The sequence below is a fragment of the Temnothorax longispinosus genome, chromosome 1 (genome assembly GCF_030848805.1).
Source record: "Temnothorax longispinosus isolate EJ_2023e chromosome 1, Tlon_JGU_v1, whole genome shotgun sequence".
NCBI classification, from domain to species: Eukaryota; Metazoa; Arthropoda; class Insecta; order Hymenoptera; family Formicidae; genus Temnothorax; species Temnothorax longispinosus.
In genome coordinates, this window is record NC_092358.1 from 16,791,425 (window position 1) to 16,813,363 (window position 21,939).

Genomic DNA, 21,939 nt, shown 5'->3' on the forward strand with positions numbered 1-21,939 from the left:
ATTGTATTTTAAGTTTCAAAATTTTTTGCCACACAAAAATTTTTTTAATTGTTTAAACAATACTAATTATTTAAATAACAAAAATCATACTCAAACTGTTAACGGTAATCCCTTCTAACATATAAAAAATTTTGAGTTGTTTGACATACATGCAAAATCTTCTTTTATTGAAAGTTTAACTTTTAGCAAGGACTGTACGACACATACATCTTTAATAACGTAGTCCTTTTCTTTCGTGTGCTCAGTAAGACTCTCTATTTTTCTCTTCTTTCTACACGGTCACGCCCGACCAGGGCAGCGATCATGTACTTTTCCCCTAGGGTGGAAACGTGAAAAGTGAAAAGTTTCACGTGAACTCTATGATTTCGCGCGATCATGTACCTCTCCCAACCGCGGAAATATGAAACTTTTCACGTGAACTTTTTCGCCATGAAACTTGGTGGCGGAAAGGCGGAAATCTAGGGAATTAATAAATGTACTTCGGAATAAGAATAAATGTGGTACGGTACATATGTATATATATACATTCTTGTTAGCATTCATCAACATACAATTATAATAGTATAGTTATATCGTTTTAATAATATTTTTATGCATAATTATAATATGGCTGCAGTATGGTGGGTTTTGCAAATGGCTAATGAGGAAGAAAAGAATTTATTAAGAATACAGAGAAGACAACTGCGAGATGCAGTTAACCCTTTTGAAATTCCAGAATCACAATTTCTTTCTTTATATCGGTAGGTAAAAAAATACTTTAACAAGATTAAATATTAAAAATAAAAACATGAAGAAAAGTATAAAGATAAATTACATAAATATAATAATTTATATATTTTAAAGTAAAAATAATTTTTATACGTAGAACTTTGAATTTATTGTATCTTATTTATTATATATCTTGTTTATTTTATTTTATGTAACAGTGTAAATATATTGTGAATATAAATATATATATTAAAAATATTTAATGCACAGGCTTTCAAAAGATGCTGTGTTGGCATTATGCATAAACATACAACCTTATGTGCAAGAAGCTGTAAGACCAACAGCGATTCCATTGGAATTAAAGGTAAAATAATGATCAAGTTAAAGATAAATATGTATTATATCAAAATATACTGCTCACATGTTGCAAATTATAATAGTTATATGTAAGCTATTGTAAATATATCTTAATTATTGTTTTTTTAATTGTAAAGGTTCTAGCAACGTTAAATTTTTTAAGTTCAGGGTCCTATCAAAGAAGAGTTGGACAAGATTTTCTAAGCTGTATGTGCCAGGCATCTATTAGTGGTGCAATACATGAAATTATAAATGCAATAAATGTCATTATACCACAATGGATCAAATTTCCTGTGCAAGCTAATGAGATTGAGATAATCCAGCAACAGTGAGTCAATTAAACTATTATTTTCTCCAGTTGTAAAACATTAAAAAATAGTTTTTTGATTCCTTTTATCCAATTTTTATTAAAATATAAGAACATTTGCAACTTAAGAAATTTTTCATATTACAAAACATTAAGATACACAATCATATTTCAGATTCTGGATTAATACCAATTTCCCAGGTGTAATAGGAGCTGTTGATGGAACACACATAGCAATTTGGCCACCTGTTAAAAGAAGAGAACATTTATATATAAATAGAAAATTATACCATTCGTTAAATGTCATGATAGTAAGTAAAAATTTAATAGTAGATTATTTGTAATAGGAGAGGTGATCTTTCTCTCTACTACAACGAGCAGCATTTCATCGTAGCATAACATACAGGGCCGTAACAATGTAATTTGATAATTGGAAAGATTTGTATATCTCTTATGTAATAGAGGACAGAGCAAAACCCGATATTCTTTACTTGAGATATAAATATAAATATTAAAAGCATTTCTTATTAAGTTATACTTTATGTTATACTTTAGGTTAGTGATTATAATGGCAGAATATTAGCAGTAGTGGCGAATCATGGAGGTCGGACACACGATGCCAGAGTATGGAGTTCGTCTCGGTTATCAAGACACATGTTAAACCAGTATGAAAATGGAAGAAGAAATTTATGGTTGTTAGGTGAGGCTCTTATAATATATATATATATTAACATCAACAATTAAAAATACTAACATCAATTTTAGTAAAATATAAAGTTCAGATTTATAGAAAATTATTTAAAACATATATATATATATATATATATATATATATGTTTTAAATAATTTTCTATAAATCTGAACTTTATATTTTACTAAAATTGATGTTAGTATTTTTAATTTTTGAACTTATGCTTTCTGTTTTAGGAGATTCTGGCTATCCATTGTTCCATATTTAATGACTCCAAAATTAAATCAACCACCAAGGTCTCCAGGTGCGTTATACACAGATGCTCATGCTACAGCACGATGTTGCGTGGAGAGAACAATAGGAGTATTGAAAGGGCGTTGGAGATGCTTACGTAAAGAAAGAGGTTTACATTATTCTCCAGAATTTGCAGGTAATGTAATTTGTATTTTATATAGATATATAAAAAATATGTTTAAAATTACTGTAGAAATTTATTATCTTTATTTCAGCACTTATAGTAAATGCGGCTTGTGTACTGCATAATATTGCCAAACATTATAACATTGCAGATGGTGAAATATATAGAGAAGAGATTGAAGAGGATGATATTGAAGTAGAAGACAATATCTATGGAATATGCGTGTAAGAGGAAATATAGTGCGAGAAACAATAATTCAAAGATATTTTGCATAAAAAACTTAATTTTATTTTATATTTTATGTATTACATAAAGAAATACTCATGTATTACAGAAAGAAGTATCACAGTTTTATTTATGTATCACGTAACTCAAACAAACAAAATAAAATAAAATTATAAAATAAAGAAAATCAAATATAAATTAATATTTTTTCGTGCATAAACTATATGAACGTGTTTAAACTGTGTAAACTAAACTATGCAAAAAAATATTTAATGTCAATTAAGTTCTTATTTGTATTAATATTTTGGAATCTATTTTTCATATTATAGTCTCAGTTGCAGCCCATGATTTTAAAGCTGCTTTTATCTCTATTAGTTCGGATAAAATATTCTTTTGCACTTTTAATGCCTTTTTCTTAAGTTTTACTTCCTTTTTTTTTAGTTTTACTTTTACTTCTTGTAGTTCTAACATGTTATATGATATTTTTTGCATTGAGTTTCCTATAATTTTAAAGTAAATATTCTATAAAAAAATTTATTATTAAGATGTATCAGGGCCAATTACACCAACGTTGATTAACTGTAACCTTCGGTTAAACTCACTCTTTATCTTTTTCTAACTGTTCCCTTATGCCGATTTCTACCAATGTAGAATAACTTTAATCTCGGTTTAACTTACTTTCTATCTTTTTCTAACTTTTAGAACTAGGAAAAGATGACAGGTAGGTTAAACCAAGATTAAAATTAACCTGCGTTGATAGAAATGGATATTAGAAATAGACGCGAAGAGTAAGTTTAACCGAAGGTTACAGTTAACCGACGTTGATAAAACTGGTCCTTAGATGTATTAGTAATTTTGCATATATTAATATGTAAGATTATTTTTATTACATAAGTTACCTCCTGTTGTATTCTTTATTTTTGTATTAACTTTTCTTCGTTTCTCTATATTATTATGTGGTGGTATATTTTCAGCATTTTCTATATTTCCATTATCTTCCTCAGTTATCATGTTATCGCTTGTCGCTCTTCGCGCTTTTGTCTTGTCGCGCACACACGCGCCCTACCGAGAGATAGAGTCCCTATAAGAAGAGTCTGGACCATGGTGTAAGGATTAAGGCCTTCACACATAAAATCGCATAAGGACGTAAAACGTAAGCGTAAGAAAATCGACCAATCCCAATCAAGTATTGTGCTGACCGTAACCCCAGTAGGGGAAAATACTTGATTGGGATTGATCGATTTTCTTACGCTTACGTTTTACGTCCTTACGGCATTTTATGTGTGAAAGCCTTTACATGGTGTGCTCAATTGCCTGGGGGGATTTGGGTAATGACGTCACTCGTGTCGAATTGTGTAAACAGAGTAGCCAACGTCTAGAAGTAAAACATTTTTGGTGTTGTAATATTGGCACATGTTCATGCATCGTCACACTCATGCCGCTTATGCCACTCAGAAGTACGGTACATTGTTTTGTGTTAAACAGTGGGTCTGTTTGCGTTGCGACAATATATAAATTTAAAATAAAAATGGTGCGGTGTATTGTTAAAAGTTGTAGGAATAAAACAACGGGGGTTCGTGAGGAAACTGTGAATTTTTTTCAGCTACCGAAAAATGAAGTGATGCGGGAAGGATGGCTGAAAAAAATAGGAGGCTATGTTTTACCACCAAAAGTTGAATTTGGTAAGTTTAATATTGGACATAAACGTGCAAAAGTATATTAATTGAAACATAAAAATGAATAAAAAATAATATTTTTTAGTTACTAACATAACCTCAAATTTTGTATTTACAAATGGAGTAAAAATGTCATGAAATGTTATTAATATGAACAGAAAATAATAAAAACAAATTAGCACTTTGTTCATGTATATAAGTAAAAATATTTTACAATTCAAAATATGAAAATCTTTAATTTGAAATAAAAATTATAAAGCCGTATTTAATACAATGTATTAAGTTTTATTAGGGTTCCGGCGAGTAGATAGCAACAGGTGTGCGTGTGGCAGAGAGCAATTTCGAGGCGGAAAAAGGATTGGAGAAAGTTAGAGAGGTCAAGAGCGGCGGAACAGGGAGGCGTGGAGGAGCGAGAGGGCGGAGGCGAAAGGGTTAAGAACGGGAGGAAGCAGTTAAGAGGAAAAAGGTAAGGAAAGGGACGGGTGAAGGTGACCGGGTGGCATAGAATACAGATAGTATAGAGGGGCGACTGACAGAAAGGCGGGGTCGAAAGCGGGCATAGACTAACGCGGATATAGAGGGGATAAATGCTATAAGTGCTTTCAACCATAGGCATAGGAAAGATAACCAATAGGAGGGAAAGGCTAAGGGAAAAGCGGCGGATGGAGGCAGAGAAGGAATTAGGAATAGAGATTGACCAGCACGGAAGGATAGGAAAGAAGAGGAAAGACGAAGGGGAGAGGAAAGCAAGAGGCAGGCCTACAAAGACGGAGGAGCTTGCTAAACAAAGAGGAAGGGCGGACAGCCTAGGATCGGTCAAAGATCTCATTTTGAAAAGGAAAAGAAAAGAGTTAGAGGAAGAAGCGGCCAGGGCAGCAGAGAAAGAAATTCTCGACAAATTTAATGAAACGAGAAAAACCAACAGATCACCGCCAGCGAAGATAAAAAAGGAGAAGAGGGTAAAGGAAGGATGGCGACAGAGGATCTATTAAAAGAGATACTGAGGAAAATGGAAGAACAGGAGGAGGAGAGGAAAAAAGACAAAGAAGAAATAAAAAACGAAATAAAGGGAGTAAGGGAGGAATGGAAGAGAAGGGAGGAAATATGGGAAAGGCAGAGAAAGGCACTAGAAGAAAAGATAAAAACGATGGAGGAGAAGATAGAAAAATTAGAGATGAAGGGCGCAGAGGAGAATAAAGGCAGGGAGTTGATAGAAAAAATGAAGGAAATAGAAAAAAGTGTGGAGATGACGGAAAGAAGAAGGAGAAAAAATAACATAATCGTAAAGGAGGAGATGTTAAGAAACGTTAAAGAGAGAAAAGAAAGTTTCGAAAAATTGATGGAAGAACTAAATAATACAGAAGGAAGCATAGAAGAAATACAAGAAATAGGACACGGGGAATACAAAATGAGACTCTTGAAATGCAAAAACTGGGAAGCTAAAAGAGACATCATGAAGAAAAAGAAGGAACTAGGAAGGAAATATGGAAGCTTTCTGGATGACGATCTCACCAAACAGGAAAGACAAATACAAACAGAGATAAGAAAGATAGCAAGAAAGAAGAGAGAGAAAGGAAAAAGAGTGACAATTGGTTATCAAAAGATGTGGGAGGACAACAAGGAATGGAGATGGAACGAAAGCAAAGGCAGACTGGAGGAGAGGGAAGACTTTCATAGGTCACAACGAAGAGAATGAAAACAAAGAATGCGAGGAGGATGGGGAAGGTAAATGGGAGGAGGGAGGGAGAGCGGCAGGAAGTGAATCCAGAGTTGAGGAAGACGTAGATATAAAGAAAGGGGAGAAAGAAAGAGGGGGGAGGGAAGAGACGAAGGTGGTATTCTGGAATGTAGCGGGAATAATAAATAAAGATAGAGACTTTTGGGATGGGGTAAAGAAATGGAATGTGATTATTATGATGGAGACATGGATGGATAAGAAAGGATGGGAGAAGATAAAAGAGAAACTACCAAAGGAATTTGGCTGGAGAGTACAAATAGCGAATAGGAGGAATAAGAAAGGTAGAGCATGCGGAGGAATGCTAGTAAGTATAAGAAAAGGGATAGAAGAAATAAAGGAGGGTAGAGGGAGGGAAGAAGAGGAAAACAGGGTCGAAGTCAAGCTAAGAATAAGGGAGGAAATATGGAAAATAATAGGAATATATGTAAACAAAGACATTGATAAGAAGTTAGAAGGGTTGAATGATTGCATAGAGGAGGGAAAAGTAGGAGTAAGGACCATAATAGGAGGTGATTTAATGCGAGAACGGGAGAGGAGGGAGGAAGGGAAGAGGAAGATGAAGAAAGTGAGAAAGAAAAAGGGAGAAATTCTAAAGATAAGAAGGTGAACAAGGATGGTAGGACGCTACTAGAATTTATAGAAGAAAGAGGATTGATGATTTTAAATGGTGGCACGAAGGGAGACGAAGAAGGAGAATACACATACACGGGAGGAAAGGGTGAAACAGTTATAGACTATATTATAGGTGATGAGGATAGCAGAGAAAAAATAGAAAGACTAGAAATAGGGGATAGAGTAGAATCAGACCATCACCCGCTAATACTGTGGATAAGTGGCGGAGCGAAGAGAACACAGAGAGGGGAAAAGATAGAAAGGACAAGAAGAAGAGGAATATGGAGCGAAGAAGGAAGAAAACACTTCGTTGAGAAGATAGGAAAGATAGGAGGAAACAGAAAATTGCAGGAGGAGATAGAGGAAGGGGTGTCAAAGATAAGAGGAATACTAAAGGAGAATGAAAAGGGGGAGGTCAGGGGTGCCAATAAGAACAGAAGAGGATGGGATGAAGAATGCAAGGAGAAAAAGAAAGAAGCGAGGGCAGAACTAAGAAAGTGGAGAAAGGGGAAAGAGGAGGTAGAAAGATATAGAGAAAGGAGGAGGAAATACAGAGAAGTATGTGAAAGAAAGAAAAAGGAAGAGAAGGAAAGGATGATTACAGAGATAGGAGAAGCGAGATCGGAAAGTAAGGTATGGGAACTGATAGGTAGAGTAAGGAAAAGAAGGAAAAGGATAAACGAAGACATAGGGCTGGAAGAGTGGAAAAAATACTTCATGGAGCTAATGGGAGGCGTGGAGAACAGGGTAGTGAAAGGAGAAGGAGGGAGGGACAGACAAGACGAGGAAGAGATAGAGTTAGAGGAGGTGAGAAATGTAATAAAGAAACTAAAAACAGGAAAGGCAATAGGTAAGGACGGAATCCCGAATGAAGTATGGAAATATGGAGGAGAAGAGATGGTGAGGTGGGCCTGGGAAATATGTAAACGAGTATGGAGGGGAGAAGGCTGGCCTGAACAGTGGAAGGAGGGTGAGATAATACCTTTAGTGAAGAAAGGAGAAGGAAAAGAGGTAAAAGACTACAGAGGGATAACGATTATGCCCTCAATGTATAAGATATACACGGCGGTATTAGCAGAAAGGATAAGGAATGAAGTAGAAATGAAGAACTTGATTCCCGATAACCAAGCAGAATTTAGAAAAGGAATGGGGACGATGGACCAGATATTTACGCTAAACTATTTGATAAACAGACATCTAGGAAAGGAGAAAGGGAAGATGACAGTTCTATTCGTAGATCTCAAGGCGGCGTTTGACTCTGTAGATAAGGAAGTTCTAATTAAGGCAATGAAAGAGAGAGGAGTAAGGCAAGGACTGATAGATAGGGTGGACGAAGTCCTGAGAGAAACAAAAAGCAATGTAAGAAGGGGAGAAGAAAAAGGGGAATCATTCTGGATGGCGAAGGGATTAAAACAGGGCTGCCCGTTAAGCCCGATACTGTTTAACTTACTAATTGCAGACATAGAGGATCACATGAGGAAGGGCGGATGGGGGGGTGTGAGTGTAAAAGGGGAGAAGATATACACCCTAATGTACGCAGATGACATAGCGGTACTAGCGGAGGAGGAACAGGACATGAGATCCATGATAAGCAGGCTTGAGGGATACCTAGACAGGAAAGGCCTAACGCTGAGTACGGAGAAGACGAAGATAATAAGATTCAGAAAAGGAGGAGGGAGGAAGAAGAAATATGACTGGAGATGGAAGGGAAAGAAATTAGAAGAGGTCAAAGAATTCAAATATCTGGGGTACACGCTGATGGCGAATGGAAGGCAGGAGGCACATATCAGAGAGAGAAGAAGGAAGGCAGCAAGGGTGATGAGGGAAGTGTGGGGAATAGGTAAAAGGATGTGGAAAAAGGACTGTAAAAGAAGGATCTGGCTGTATGATACACTGATATGGACGGTGATGGGATACGGGGCTGAAATATGGGGGTGGAAGAAAAGGAGGGAGGTAGAAGGGATACACGAGAGATACCTCAGATGGACTCTCGGTGTAAACTGGAGGACCCCAGGGTACATGGTCAGGGACGAACTAGAAAGGGAAAAAATGGGAGCCAGAGCGAGCAAGAGAGCATGGAAATTCGAAAGAAAACTGGAAGAAGGTAGAGGAGAAAAAATAGCAAAGAAATGTTTGGAAGAAATGAAAGAAAGATGGAAGAAGGAAAGGATAATAGGAAGATGGGAGCAGGAGAGAAAGGATTACTGGGAAGGTATCGGGGTAGAAAAGGGAGGGGAGGAGGGACTGACGGAGGAGGCAATAGAACACAAGGAGAAAGCGAAACAAAGACAAGAAAGAATGGGAAAGATTATGGAATCGAAATACAACAGGTGGTATAAACGAATAAGGAAGGATGGGATACCGGAGTATCTAAAGAAGGGCTGGGAGGAGGCAAGATGGAACAGAATCGCAAGGTTCAGATTGGGCAACGAGATTAGGGAGGGACTATACTGGGGAAAAGAAGAAGACAAAAATGCAGGATATGTGAGAAGAAGGAGGAGACGTGGGAACATGTCTGGGAAGAGTGCTCGAGATGGGAAGATTGGGAGGGAGAGAGTTGGCAAGACGTGGTGGAGAAGATAATGAGTGAAAAGGGAGAGGGGGAGGAATGGATGAAAGCGATAGAAGAAATGAGGAGTGGGGGGGAGGAAGGAAAAAGAGATTGAGAAATAGATGGCTAAGAAAATTTATTTAATTTCAGATAAGGTCAAAGAAAAGGGGAGCACAGGACAAAAGGAAGGAATGGAATTCAGAGCGAAGGTGACGGTAGAGAGAGAGAGATGCTGGAGAAAATGATAAGGGATCAAGCAAAGGAAACACTGAGAGCACTAAAAGAGGAATTAAAGGACCAGAGAGAGAGAGATAGAGAACCTGAAAAAAAAAATACGCAGGCTAGAAATGGGCGCGGGTAAAAGGGAGAGGGACGAAAGCGCAGAGAACAGGGGCAGGCAAGAAGAAATGAAATGGTGGTCCGACGACAATAAGAGGAATGAAGACGAGAGAAGGAGGAAAAACTTAATAATAAGGGTAGAGAGGAACAGATGGATGGGAAAGGGAACAAACTGGGAGAAAGTGAGGCAACTGCTCTCGGAGGAACTGAAGTTAAAAATAGAAATGAAGGAAGTGAGCGTAATAGGGCTGAGAGGAGAATGGCTCACGATGCTGGTGAGGCTGGGAAGTGAAGAGGAGAAATGGAGAGTATTAGAGGCAAGGAGGAGGGCAGGGAGTAGACTAAAGGTCAAAATGGATGAAGACAAATCTGTAGAAAGAAGAATTAGAGAGGGAGAAGAGAAGAAGAGGAGAAAGGAGAGGAGGGGAGAAGATGATGGAAGAACAAAAGGATCAGAAGAGGATGAGATAGCAAGCGAGCTAGAGAAGAGCCTACTAATGGAGACGGAAGAGGAAAAGGAAAAAACAAAGGCTGAGTAAGAAGGAAGAGGAGATCAGGGGAATACGGCGGGACGCGAGCGGGTAGCGGGGGGCCGAGGAGCGAAGAGCCGCCCGGTTGAGGAGGCGCGGTCACCATGGCCCGGGCATAGGCGAATGCGTGCTGTGGCGGCGACGGCGATAAGAAGAATGCACTCTTCTGGTATACCGGTTCACACCAGGCAATGCTGGATCTCATGAACAAGTACGACCCAAAGGCAACACGTTACTCAAAATGATGTCCGTAAAACGGATAATGATCTATGGTTCGCTGGTGCCGTTTTTTTATCATGCTCACTCTTCTCGGAGTTGCGAGATATATCACCAATGTTGAGGAGAATACATGCGAGAGGATGTGCATATTCGAGTATCCGCAGTATGTGAGAACATCTTTCAAGTGCGTTGCCGCGGCGGCGGCGCGCCGCTGATATTAACGGAAAATAATGTCCGCGGCGGTGGCATGCGCACGGAGGAAGCGGAGGCACCGTGGAGCGACACGCAAAACGGGCGGCTCGGATTCGGATGGATCACGCGCAGAGGGACTGCGTCACGTGTTGCGGCCCCTGGCTCCTGGCTCCCCAGATAGCGAGTCACAGCAAGACTGATGATGTTTTTCTTTATTTTTGTTTGAAAGTTTACATACTAAAATGTACAGGGTTGGGTACGTCCCGAAAAAACGCCGATAGCGATCGCAGCAAGACTGTTTATTGTTTTTCTTTTTTGTTGGAGTTTATTTTTATTTTTATTTTTGATAATGGCATTTTGATTGTAAAGGGTTGGGTACGTCCCTGAGAAAACGCCGATGAGCCCATGGCAGGGACATATGTACAGGGTTGGGTACGTCCCTCCAAAACGCCCTTTTGGACCCCTTTGGGGTAATAAAGAAGCTCAAACTAACTAACTAACTATTAAGTTTTATTATTTATACATTATATTATTTTCAGCAAGGATATGCTCGGTTCATTTTAGTCAAGAGTCCTTTCATCAAGGTCGAGCACGGAAAGACCCTGTTAAGAAACGTCACCTACTACCATCGGCTGTGCCAACGTTATTTTTGAATTGTTCAGAAGCTCCAAATGTAAACAAGTAAGTATATAAAAACACATACACATTTGTATTTGTAATGTGGTGTTATGTAATTATATAAATGTACTTTTTCACAAGGAATGCGGTGGCTGAACCCGCTGAACCAAATCTCAAATTCAATATCCTCCGACGAAAATTCCCACTAGTTGTCAATTCTGAAAGAAGAATAGGATCTTCAAATACAACTTCATCAACAACTTCTCATGTAGTTGTAGAAGACAACATTGTAAATATTAGTACGCCAAAAGGAATACATAGGAGGTAAATATTTGAAGGTTTAATTTAACAAAAATCACAAAGGGGTGATTAATAGTGATGTTCTTTTAGAAGTGACTGGTTGGATGCAAATGTCGACATTGAAGAAAGTCCACCGGTGGCATCTGGCCCTGAAAGACGAGTATGCAATTCATCACCAAGAAGGTATGCTCACAGTGATATTTCTGAAATTACTTTTCAGCAAGGTTTTAGTTTTAATGATCTTTTTTATTCTGTTGAGCAGGTCTGTGGCAGGTCTGTGGTTTATTAATGTACCACCTTGTGTTGTAAACAAATTAATTTTAAATAGGTACAATTATTGAAACAGAAATTAGAAATGTAATCAAGAATAATGAATAAAAAAAATACATGAAATTGGAATAATTAATAAATTATATTAAATTTCAATAATTTAATTTTTCGTTGATTATGTATACCTATAATTAGTTATATTATACTTCGCCAATACATATTTTTAAACGCCAATTTCATATAAAATTAATAATTTTTATGTTACTTTTACGGGCAACAAATAATTAATAAAAAAAAACAATTGATTCGAACGTATGACCCCTGCATTCGAAAGTTATCGCCACATCCTTTGAGCCAGTAAGATACTAGAGTGCTTTTATACTTAATATATACATTATCATCGGGCAGAAGGTTAGGCTTTATTCATGCCATTAATCGATGACAATAATTCTGTCTTTTTGCGTAAATTCATTCAAAACCAGCAAAAAAAAAAATAGAAGCATTAAAACATTCGAAAAAAGGAAGTATTGCAATTTTAATACTATTACATTCTTTGTACATGAGGCTTTACAAGTATTATTTTTTTAAATTTTCTTTAATACTTTTCCATTTGTTGAGAAATCATTGAAACCCTAAACAATAATACTTTTCAATAATTTCTAATAAATACAACGTATCTTCAAATATCATTCATCGTTGCAATACATTTTTAGGAGGCAGTTTGCAACATAATCCGTTCAAATTTCCTATTTCCTAGTTACTTTTAGTGGTGGTACCACTGCTTACACAATTCGACGTGAGCGGCAGAGAGAGAAACGATTTTAGAGAAAGAAAGACACCAATTGAGCACACCATGTAATCCTTACACCATGCTCGCGCACCGAGTCCCCGAGACAAAGGAGCGAGTCAATATAGGCAACAATGAAACGCTGTTTTTTTGCCCTTCAAGTGTACCGGGAAATATACACAGATATTTCTGCGAAGGAGTCTCTTCTTAACATAGAATTTAGCCGACTTTACATTGAAAGGCAGAAAAACTCGAAATTATTTCGAAATAGCGATTTTCTTAGATTCGCGGTATAGATTCGCCGACGCTGGTTTTTGTTCGATCGCGAACAATGCTATCATCTATTTGCGTGTCTTATTACATATGTCCTCCGGGGCGAAGCCCGGGTAACCAGCTAGTTTTATAATAATTATACAATTATTTAATATAATTATATTGAATAAAAAATATATTGTGCGATTTTAAATATTATAATTTAATTAATAATAAATAAATATAATAAAATTTGAATAAAAATAAATATAAAGGATTCTTTGCAATTGCCTAATGAGCCACTGCCTGATAAAGAAATTTTTTTGGATTAAGGATATTGAAACACAAATGAAGTTTGAAGAAAAACGACCTTCCGGGCGAAGCCCGGCTAGTTATTTAATATTTAATATTTTACAAGAGTCCAACCGAAATCGAAACCGAAACTTTCATGGAAACCTTAGAAAAGCTATATGTATACGCGCTTACACGTATACTATACACTTTTTCTTTATAAATATTATAATATTTAATTATTAAAATAATAATTACACACATTATCACACAATTCTCTGATTACAATCCTATTATCACAACCTGTAGTTTTGGTCGGACTCTAGGCCAAGTTTCGATTTTCGGTTTCGAACACTACAATATTATTGTAATAGTAGGATTGTGATAATATATGTAATTATTATTTTAATAATTAAATATTATAATATTTATAAAGAAAAAGTGTATAGTATACACTATACATTTGAACGCGTATACGCTCGTATTTGAAAAAAACACTTACCTAGGTGGGATTCGAACTCGGGACCTCTGGATCGTGAGCCAACTGCCTTACGTGGTAGACTACTTCTTAATTTAATGTAGTAAGTGTTATATAGTCTACATGTGTCATAACCAGCGCAAATATATAATTTTTCAAAAATCATCTTAAAAAACAAATTCAGTTTAAAAAGAGTAATAAAATTTTGAATTGGATATATAATATCCCACACAGCACAATATTGCAGAAATATTGCAGTAATATTGCAATATAGTGGAATTATTACGTATTACAATGAAATATTTCAGAAATATTCCTGATGTATTACACGTTTTTAAAAAATATTGAAATATTACAGTAATATTGCTGTAATATATTGTTGAAATATAATACTTTAAGTAGCAAAATAATGTCAAATGACATTTTAATGACATCTTATTGACGTTGTAACGATGCACCCCTTATGACAAAGCATCGTCCCCGGCTACCACCCTCCGGGAGCCGCCCGACCGATTCCCCGTCGGGCGAGCACAGGGCGCGGTGCGCCCACATCTTTTTAAGTACTTAAAACGCACCGTGTGCGCGGGAAATCCGCCGCACCGGTGCCCTCCCGCACGACGCCGACGAGCGCCGAAGCGAGCCGATCCCCGCCGAAGCGAGATCGCGCCGCTCCCACCACCGCACCGTCGCTTGACGATCGGCCTCCCTCTAGAGTCCTAGATAATAGAGAAGCGACATTGAAGGGAATGGTCTGATTGGCTAACTAAATCACGTGATCCAGAGCCATTTTGTTTCTCCCTTATAGTTAAATAAGTGAGGTTAATGCACGTTAGAGGCCTGCTGCACGTGAGACAACGCGAGACATTACTGTTACGGTTCTGTAAAAGGCCGTGATTCTTCGGATCCTACCGTGATATAGGACATCCTCAAGACAAATTTGTGGCCACCAGAGACAGGAGACAGGTACACGGAAGAGAAGGAAGCCAAAATCATAGAAAACACGTCGTCGTCGCAGCCTGATAACGTGGCCGCGAGTTACAAGGAGACCAAGAGCAAGACGTCCGGCAGGAAGAAAGACGTAAAGATCAAGGTGGGCGAGCAAATGTCAGATACTGAGCTGGTGGATCCTTTGCCGGAGAAGTTACGCTCGACAGTGAACGCCAGACTGAAGAACGATCTAATCGTGTGCGCGGTGATCGGCACCCTGTCTTTTGGAATTCATCGTACGACGGTGTTCACCGCTCTGCAACCGGAACTCAATCCGGTACTGTGGAGTAAACTCTTATGTTTCATCGTTTTCCTAGAAATGAAGGACAGAAAGCTAGATGGATTAACAGTATCAGGAATATTAATGGATCTACTTGGGAGCCTAAGGATCCATTGTTTGTGTGCTCTGTAAGCTGCAGTGTAGCAAATATATATATATACATATATAGCGAAGTCATTTACTGATAGCATACATATTTTTTCAGGAGCATTTTGACAGGTTTTCTTGGGAGCGTGTTAGAGAAGATGGTAAGAGGAAACTGAAAATCGGAGCAATTCCTTCAGTTTTTAACGATAGTCTCCCATCGAAGCCATTTAATGAACATACATATTCAATGCCATTACCTGTTAGCGCAAACTTAAAGGGTCAAATATCAGGGAAAGTTAAAATATTACTCTGCAAGAAAGCAAATCCAAAACCTTTGGTTGCAACAATCGTAATATTGCCAGCTGCCGAGGAAAATTTTGAAATCTGAAGAGCACAATTATTCGAATTGTAATTGAGAGTTAAACCAAGTACAAATATAAAATAAATCATATTTTATTTAATTTAAAATGAATTTTCTCTTATAGATGTCAAATAAATCGAATATTATTGTCTCGTAGATATATGTATCTATAAAAAACGTAGTAAAGTTATATATAAATTTTTTTACACTATTCCTCAAAGAACTATTAATAATTTACAATAAAATACACAGTACGTTTTCATTTACTTTATTATATGTATCTGCAAGTATAATCTTATGAATTAATATATCTTTCGTTTTTCTTGATTGTACATGTTACATTGATTAAGGCAACAAGAAGCTATATTCATATGCAATCAGGTGTGTTGTGTATTAATATAATGTTTTACAAGCATTCTGACTCTCTAACAACTTTCCTTGTATATTGTCGACATGTTTCAAAGTAAATAACTTTCATATCTATATACATAGAAGATAAAATTGCGTAACTAAAATTAAAAATAACGCTCTTTTTGATATATGATACAACTTTTCAAAAGATAAAAAGATATAAATACATGTTTTTACAATTTCAGCCCGATTAATTTGTATAAATAATTCGTTTTCGTTATTATTGAATTTGCTACGCTTACAAAATTTTCAGTAATTAATAATCAAATAGACTGAAAATAACAGAGATGTAATTTTTCTATATATGTTCATTTAGTTGCAACTTTCCCCATAGCCATTTTCATTCCTATAAAAATAAATCTTATATTTTGTAAAATTATGGATACAAAAGAATTTCTAAAATAGCATAATATAATTATACATATATTTACGATTATTAAAATCATACATAGGTTTATTGTGTTGTGTAAATAATGTTCAGAATACTTTAGAAGAGATATGGGATATAGGTTTCATTACGCTGTAATATATTTACGACAAGCACACCGTTTCTAAAATGGACAGTTTCTTATACGTACTTTCCTATTCCATATGGAGAAACAAAATGGCGGCTTTATCGATATATCGCACCTATCGATTTCAATGTCGCTTCTCTATTATCTAGGACTCTACCTCCCTCCTGCTACGCTCACCGCGACGCGCGGTATAAAAAGCCGGCGCGCTCGACGAGGAAGACACTTCGTCTTCATCTCGGCTCTCCTGACGAAGCTACCTCCCGATACCTTCCGAATCCTAGGGCAACACGTACAACGAGGTCCAGAGTTCTGGTTCTCGACTGAGGGTTCTCAGAGTGTTCCCGAACTCCCTGATTGCCCCGACGATCACGGTACCGCGGGGTCGAGCGTGCTCGGCCTCGCCGCGAGAGTTCTCACAACCGTGATCCCGGGATTCTGCCATCCTCTGGTACAACCTACCGCGCTTGCTTACCCGTGCATCGCATACAGCGTTCTGATAGCTGTAGCCGCGTCCCGCGTGTAATATACCGCGCTCCGTATGTCACGTCCCGCGTTCCGTATGTAATATACCGCGCTCCGTATGTCACGTCCCGCGTTCCGTATGTAATATACCGCGTTCCGTTATCAGCGTATATCTTTCTTGTATGTATTAAATATATGTATCAATCACTATGTAATATACCGCGTTCCATTAGCGTCTACTCGTAGCCGCGTTCCGTATGTAATCTACCGCGTTCCGCCTTATCGTAGCCCTGTATACCGCAACGAACTCCGTTCTGTAAAATACCGCGCTGCGTTATCCCTCCCTTGCGTACCGCACCTCGAGGCGAAGACTCGAGTCCCGAGATTTCGTATACCGCGTCGCGTGCACCGGCACTACCGACCACGGTAATTTCCCGCGTTCAGTTCGTGTGTAATACCGAATCCCGAGTATTGTATATGATAGTTTATAGTATAGTTTTGAATATTTGAATAAAGTGCATATTCACATGGCAAATTGATTACTGTTTCTGGGCCTGTCATCGAACTCCCGATCCCGTAAACTCGTCCGCGTTCGATAAAGTCAGGCCGTTACAACGTCATTAAGACGTTATTAAGGTATCACACAATCATACGTATTGCACAGATAATATATACCAGTTAAAGAATTTTGGACTGAAAGAAAGAAAAATCTAAATCAAAAAGTGTGATGAAATCAAAAGAGACTGACTTGTACTTTTGGGGAATAAAAGTGATTAAGATAAATCTTATATATAAGTGGTGGTATTTAATTTTATAACTTGTTATTTGTTTTGTAATAATAAAAGGTAATTATATATACAATTAATTTTTAATTAAGAGTCAGTAAGTAAATTGATAATAAAATAAATAGATAAAATTTAAAATTTATATTTCTTATATAATCAATATTAAACTTTTCAAATTACGAGTTTGTCACACGGATAAACAGAACGTTTCTGAGTGCGTAAGTGGAGGGAAAAACGCTAGTGTGTGTGGCTATGCGCTTGGTCGCAGCACCGACCCCCACCATTCTCGGTCTTCTTTCGCTGTCTCTTGCATGGCTCCGTGGGACCACGCAATCACGTGTACGACATCGCACAGAAACAATCGTTTTAATTTTAGGTAATTTTTCTTTATTTAATAAATATTGTTCACACAAATATTTTTAAAAGTATTTTTGTATAATTATTACTAATATGTACATTGTACATATATATTTGGCGATTTGTCTTTAAATCCAAAAATAGAGATTACGTGGCATAATGGTCTGCAAAAACCACGTTAATATCATAAAAATCATTTCAATGACCATCTTAAAATACATATATTTGCCTTTATAACCTTATTGAACGAGTCTCTAATGAAATTATTTATTAACGGTTTCATACTTAAATCTTGATGCTAACTTAACCTCAAAATTTTTAATAGTTTAATCCAACTGGAGCCCTTAGTTGGAGATACGTGATAGAAATATGCCAATCCCAAATCTCCTAAAAAGCAGTTTAATCATTAATTAAATGATTTAACCATAATTATTTAACCATTTACATGATTTTATAATATAATTATTGTTCTCATGCTATATGTTACAGTATTGCTTTCCATCAGTGAATGTTCATGCAGTCCAGAGCAGCACCAAGTAGTTTGATAGAAGAGCAAAATATTTATTTATTAGATATATGTAAGTAAGAAAAAGTTAAATTTGATATAAACCATACTTTCCAATATTAATCGTCAATACTGAAAATCCAAAGTATACGTGTAACATCAACTACAGATTTTCAGTATACATAGATAATGAATATCACAATACAAATCATACTTAACCTACTTTTATGTTTAAAATATATAATTAGATGTAAATAATAATTACTGTTATTGTATTATGTTGCAGTGTTACGTTGCTTTCCATCAGTGGAAGTTCACGCAGAGCAGCACCAAGCAGTTTGATTTCTATCAAACTCTTCTGAGCGACAGCTTCATTTATTAGATACATAAGTAAGAAAAATTTAAACTTGGTATAAACTGCGTTCCAATATTTTAACATCCAGTACTGAAAATCTAAAGTGTATGTATAACATTAACCATAGATTCTCAGTATAGACAGTGAATATCGGAACACGTCATATTTAACCCCGTACTCCTATGTTTTAATATGTAATTATGTATGAAATAAACAGGGTGATTTTTATTTCGTGTGCCAATTATCTCCGCTATAATTATCTCAGATAGTATTGATTTATTGGAAAAATGTTTCAGATAAAAGTTGGAGAGTTCAAGGAGGACCAATAGACAATTTTATTAGATTTTGAGTCCGGGACCTGTGTTAAGCCTAATAGGATCCAAGTCAAATTATTTAAATAGAAACCCCCTTTTATGGTATTATCTTTTTCTACTAATTAATATGAACAACTTTTGTCTAAAACATTTTTTTATTGCCTTATACTCCTTGAAATGTTCAAGGAAAACTTGGTATTTTTTTCAATATTTAGCTTACAATAGATGTTTGTTAATAAATGTTCGTCGGAGTGAAAAGTGGTACAGGACTTTTTGACTTGATTTGGTTTCAAGAATATACTGTTGCAATAGTATTCTAATTTCTTTAAATAATTGTGTACACATGAAAGCTTCAAGAAAATGTATACACAAATATTTAAAGAAATTAGGGTATTATTGCAATAGCATATTCTTGAGACCATATCAAGTCAAAAAGTCTTGTATCATTTTCCTCTCCGACAAGCATTTATCAAGATATAAGCTAAATATTTAAATCCGTTCTTCTTGATATCCGTTCTATGCTCTTTAATGCGTGTTTCAAGATGTCTTTTGGTTTGGCCAATGTACGTGGCATCGCAATTTCCGCAGTTAATTTTATAAATTAAGTTAGTCTGCTTGAAACAATCAAGTCTATCTTTCCCCCTCTTATGACGCAATCAAGGGACTTAGGAACTGTATAAAGAACATGAAGGCCGCGATCATTAAAGATACGTAAAAGTCTCTCGCTGAGACCTTTGATGTAGGGAACTGTTATACAATTTTCTGGAATTCGTCGTATAATGTCGCTTGTGTTAGATGTGTTATCACGGTAACTGAGAAGTTTCAATCTATCTTTAATACACTTGTCAACCATATGTGGAGGATAACAGTTGTTCAGAAGTATTTCTTTGATTTTATCAATATTGTTATCGTGGAACCGTTCGACGGATAATAAGATCGCACATATGGTTGACAAGTGTATGGTTGACAAGTGTATAGTTGATAAGTGTATTAAAGATAGATTGAAACTTCTCAGTTACCGTGATAACACATCTAACATAAGCGACATTATACGACAAATTCCAGAAAATTGTATAACAGTTCCCTACATCAAAGGTCTCAGCGAGAGATTTTTACGTATCTTTAATGATCGCGGGCTTCATGTTCTTTATGCTGTAGGCTTTTGCAGTGGTATTACGTATAAAGGAACGGACAATCGTTGTATCTTGAACATAAGATTTACTCAGAGAATCGAATATAGATACCTTGGATCTTTACAATGCTCGAGGACTAAATAACGGAGTGAAACTAAAAAATGTCGTGATCGTGCGAGAGCTGAACACAACAGTGTGTGTGAAAAAAACTCTTCTCCTACTTTCTCGGACGTGCGCCTAGCCACGATGAACGTGTGTCTCCATCAACCATATCGATATCGCTCTTATCGACATTATCGATTATTATCGACTGTTAGAAATTATTCCTAACACCCTCTCTTAATTTCTACCAGTCCAACACATATTTTAAATTTCAAATCATCACCTTTGATATCAATAAAGCAACCTTAAACATAAATTTTTACAACCTTTTTTTCTTATTATTTACCTTATCTTAAGAACATATATAAATTACTATAATACTTATCAGTGAACACAAATAGAGTTAAAGATTAATCAAGACTACTTCAATTTCTTTATCCGACTAAACATTCTTATGCGTATTAAATTTTATCTTTCCCAACGGTTTAGTAAATAAATCCGCAAGTTGCTTATCACTTTGACAATATTCCACACTAATTGTCCCTTTCTTTAATTCTTTATGAACAAAATGGTACTTTACGTCAATGTGCTTTGACCGTCGGTTAATAACTCCATTTTTTTATAAGCTTAATAGCACTTTGATTATCTACTTTTAGTCTTACGTTAACTGATTCACCCAATAATTCCTCAATTAAAGTCTTTAAATACATTATCTCCTTGGTGCACTCAGCTGCCGCAATGTACTCCGCCTCGGTGCTGGAAATCGCTACCACTGGTTGTCTCCTGGAGCACCATCCGATCGGACCTCCACAGTAGAGTGTTATATACCCGCTCGTACTCTTCCTCGTGTCTGGATCGCCAGCGTAATCGGAGTCGCTGTATGCTATCATTTTTGTTTTGTCATGCCGGTCGTTGTACTGTATTCCTTGGTTTCGTGTGTCGTTAAGATATTGAAACATTCGCTTTATTTCAGTTATTCTTCGTTTTGTGTAGTTATTCACATATCTGCTTCCGTGTCCAACTGCTTGTGCCAAATCTGGACGAGTTTTAGTTGATAAGTATAGCAGACCTCTTATTGCTTCTCTGTACCGGTAGGTTGTTGTTTCAGATTCCTCTGGTTCTTCGTTGCATTTAACCAGCGGAGTGTCGACTGATTTAGACTTGTTCATGTCGAATCTGCTCAACAGTTTTCCTGAGAAGTTCTTCTGCGTTAATTTTAGCTCTTCTTGAGATCGCTCTATCTCCATGACCAAGAAGCTTTTTGGATTCCAGTTAACCGTCGTTTCAAATTCCTTCTTTAATTTCTCGATGAATCGATTGCGTTCATGTTCGTTTTTACTCAGCAAAACTCCATCGTCCACGTAAACTCCTAAAATGAGTGTCCTTTCCTCATTTACAAAGATGCATTGTTCCGACTTTAAGGTAGTTGTATCGCAAAACCCATTTTCATAGGAATCTTTTAAAATTTGAACAGCATATTAACGTAAACACGCTCTACACACACGTGCAAGTAGAAAAAGGTTGACTATACTAAAGTTGAAATAATGGAAGTCAAACTTAGCACTTTTTACATGTATCGTAGGACGAAAACGGCTTCCCATATCACGTTTGTAATTGTAGCGATCAAACTACTCATACGATTTTGATGAAAAACAAAGAGATAACAAAAGAGACTTGTAAAAATATTCTTACAAAAGTACAAGACCCTTGTCTATCTAGTTTTGAA

The 21,939-nt window shown here is 36.6% G+C and overlaps 2 protein-coding genes and 1 pseudogene across 6 annotated transcripts; all 3 read left to right on the forward strand.

Moving 5' to 3' along the window:
• Positions 1-270: 270 nt before the first annotated feature.
• On the forward strand, positions 271-2,864 carry LOC139812291 (putative nuclease HARBI1; annotated as a pseudogene).
• A 1,172-nt stretch (positions 2,865-4,036) lies between these two features.
• On the forward strand, positions 4,037-13,248 carry LOC139812269 (uncharacterized). 4 transcript variants are annotated; one of them, XM_071776990.1, is made up of 7 exons: positions 4,037-4,388; positions 4,666-4,848; positions 9,434-11,033; positions 11,103-11,244; positions 11,323-11,505; positions 11,558-11,664; positions 11,744-13,248. In XM_071776990.1, the coding sequence occupies exons 3-7, from the start codon at positions 10,961-10,963 to the stop codon at positions 11,788-11,790; spliced, it is 552 nt and encodes a 183-aa protein (XP_071633091.1). In that variant the 5' UTR covers positions 4,037-4,388; positions 4,666-4,848; positions 9,434-10,960; the 3' UTR covers positions 11,791-13,248. The 4 variants fall into 4 exon arrangements, 2 of the variants coding, with proteins under 2 accessions (XP_071633091.1, XP_071633083.1); XM_071776982.1 differs by having other exon boundaries at positions 4,045-4,388; positions 11,572-11,664; positions 11,744-11,984; XR_011731845.1 differs by lacking the exon at positions 9,434-11,033 and having other exon boundaries at positions 4,100-4,388; positions 11,572-11,664; positions 11,744-11,932.
• A 1,051-nt stretch (positions 13,249-14,299) lies between these two features.
• Positions 14,300-20,305, forward strand: LOC139812225 (uncharacterized). 2 transcript variants are annotated; one of them, XR_011731837.1, is made up of 6 exons: positions 14,300-14,954; positions 15,032-15,074; positions 16,350-17,823; positions 18,294-18,382; positions 18,596-18,699; positions 18,961-20,305. XR_011731837.1 is itself a non-coding variant. In XM_071776903.1 (5 exons), exons 1-3 carry the CDS (start codon positions 14,662-14,664, stop codon positions 16,392-16,394), a joined length of 381 nt encoding a protein of 126 aa, XP_071633004.1. In that variant the 5' UTR covers positions 14,328-14,661; the 3' UTR covers positions 16,395-17,823; positions 18,294-18,382; positions 18,596-18,892. The 2 variants fall into 2 exon arrangements, 1 of the variants encoding a protein (XP_071633004.1); XM_071776903.1 differs by lacking the exon at positions 18,961-20,305 and having other exon boundaries at positions 14,328-14,954; positions 18,596-18,892.
• The last annotated feature ends 1,634 nt before the right edge of the window (positions 20,306-21,939 follow it).

What these genes read in the sequence shown, in the direction of transcription:
- LOC139812269 (XM_071776982.1), top strand. Translation starts at nt 10,961, where the DNA reads ATGAGCCCATGGCAGGGACATATGTACAGGGTTGGGTACGTCCCTCCA. An exon ending in CCCTTTTGGACCCCTTTGGG is followed by an intron (nt 11,034 to 11,102) that starts GTAATAAAGAAG and finishes TATTATTTTCAG; the next exon opens with CAAGGATATGCTCGGTTCAT. An exon ending in CCAAAAGGAATACATAGGAG is followed by an intron (nt 11,506 to 11,571) that starts GTAAATATTTGA and finishes ATGTTCTTTTAG; the next exon opens with AAGTGACTGGTTGGATGCAA.
- LOC139812225 (XM_071776903.1), top strand. Translation starts at nt 14,662, where the DNA reads ATGTCAGATACTGAGCTGGTGGATCCTTTGCCGGAGAAGTTACGCTCG. An exon ending in ATCCATTGTTTGTGTGCTCT is followed by an intron (nt 14,955 to 15,031) that starts GTAAGCTGCAGT and finishes ATATTTTTTCAG; the next exon opens with GAGCATTTTGACAGGTTTTC. An exon ending in GGAGCGTGTTAGAGAAGATG is followed by an intron (nt 15,075 to 16,349) that starts GTAAGAGGAAAC and finishes TCTATTATCTAG; the next exon opens with GACTCTACCTCCCTCCTGCT.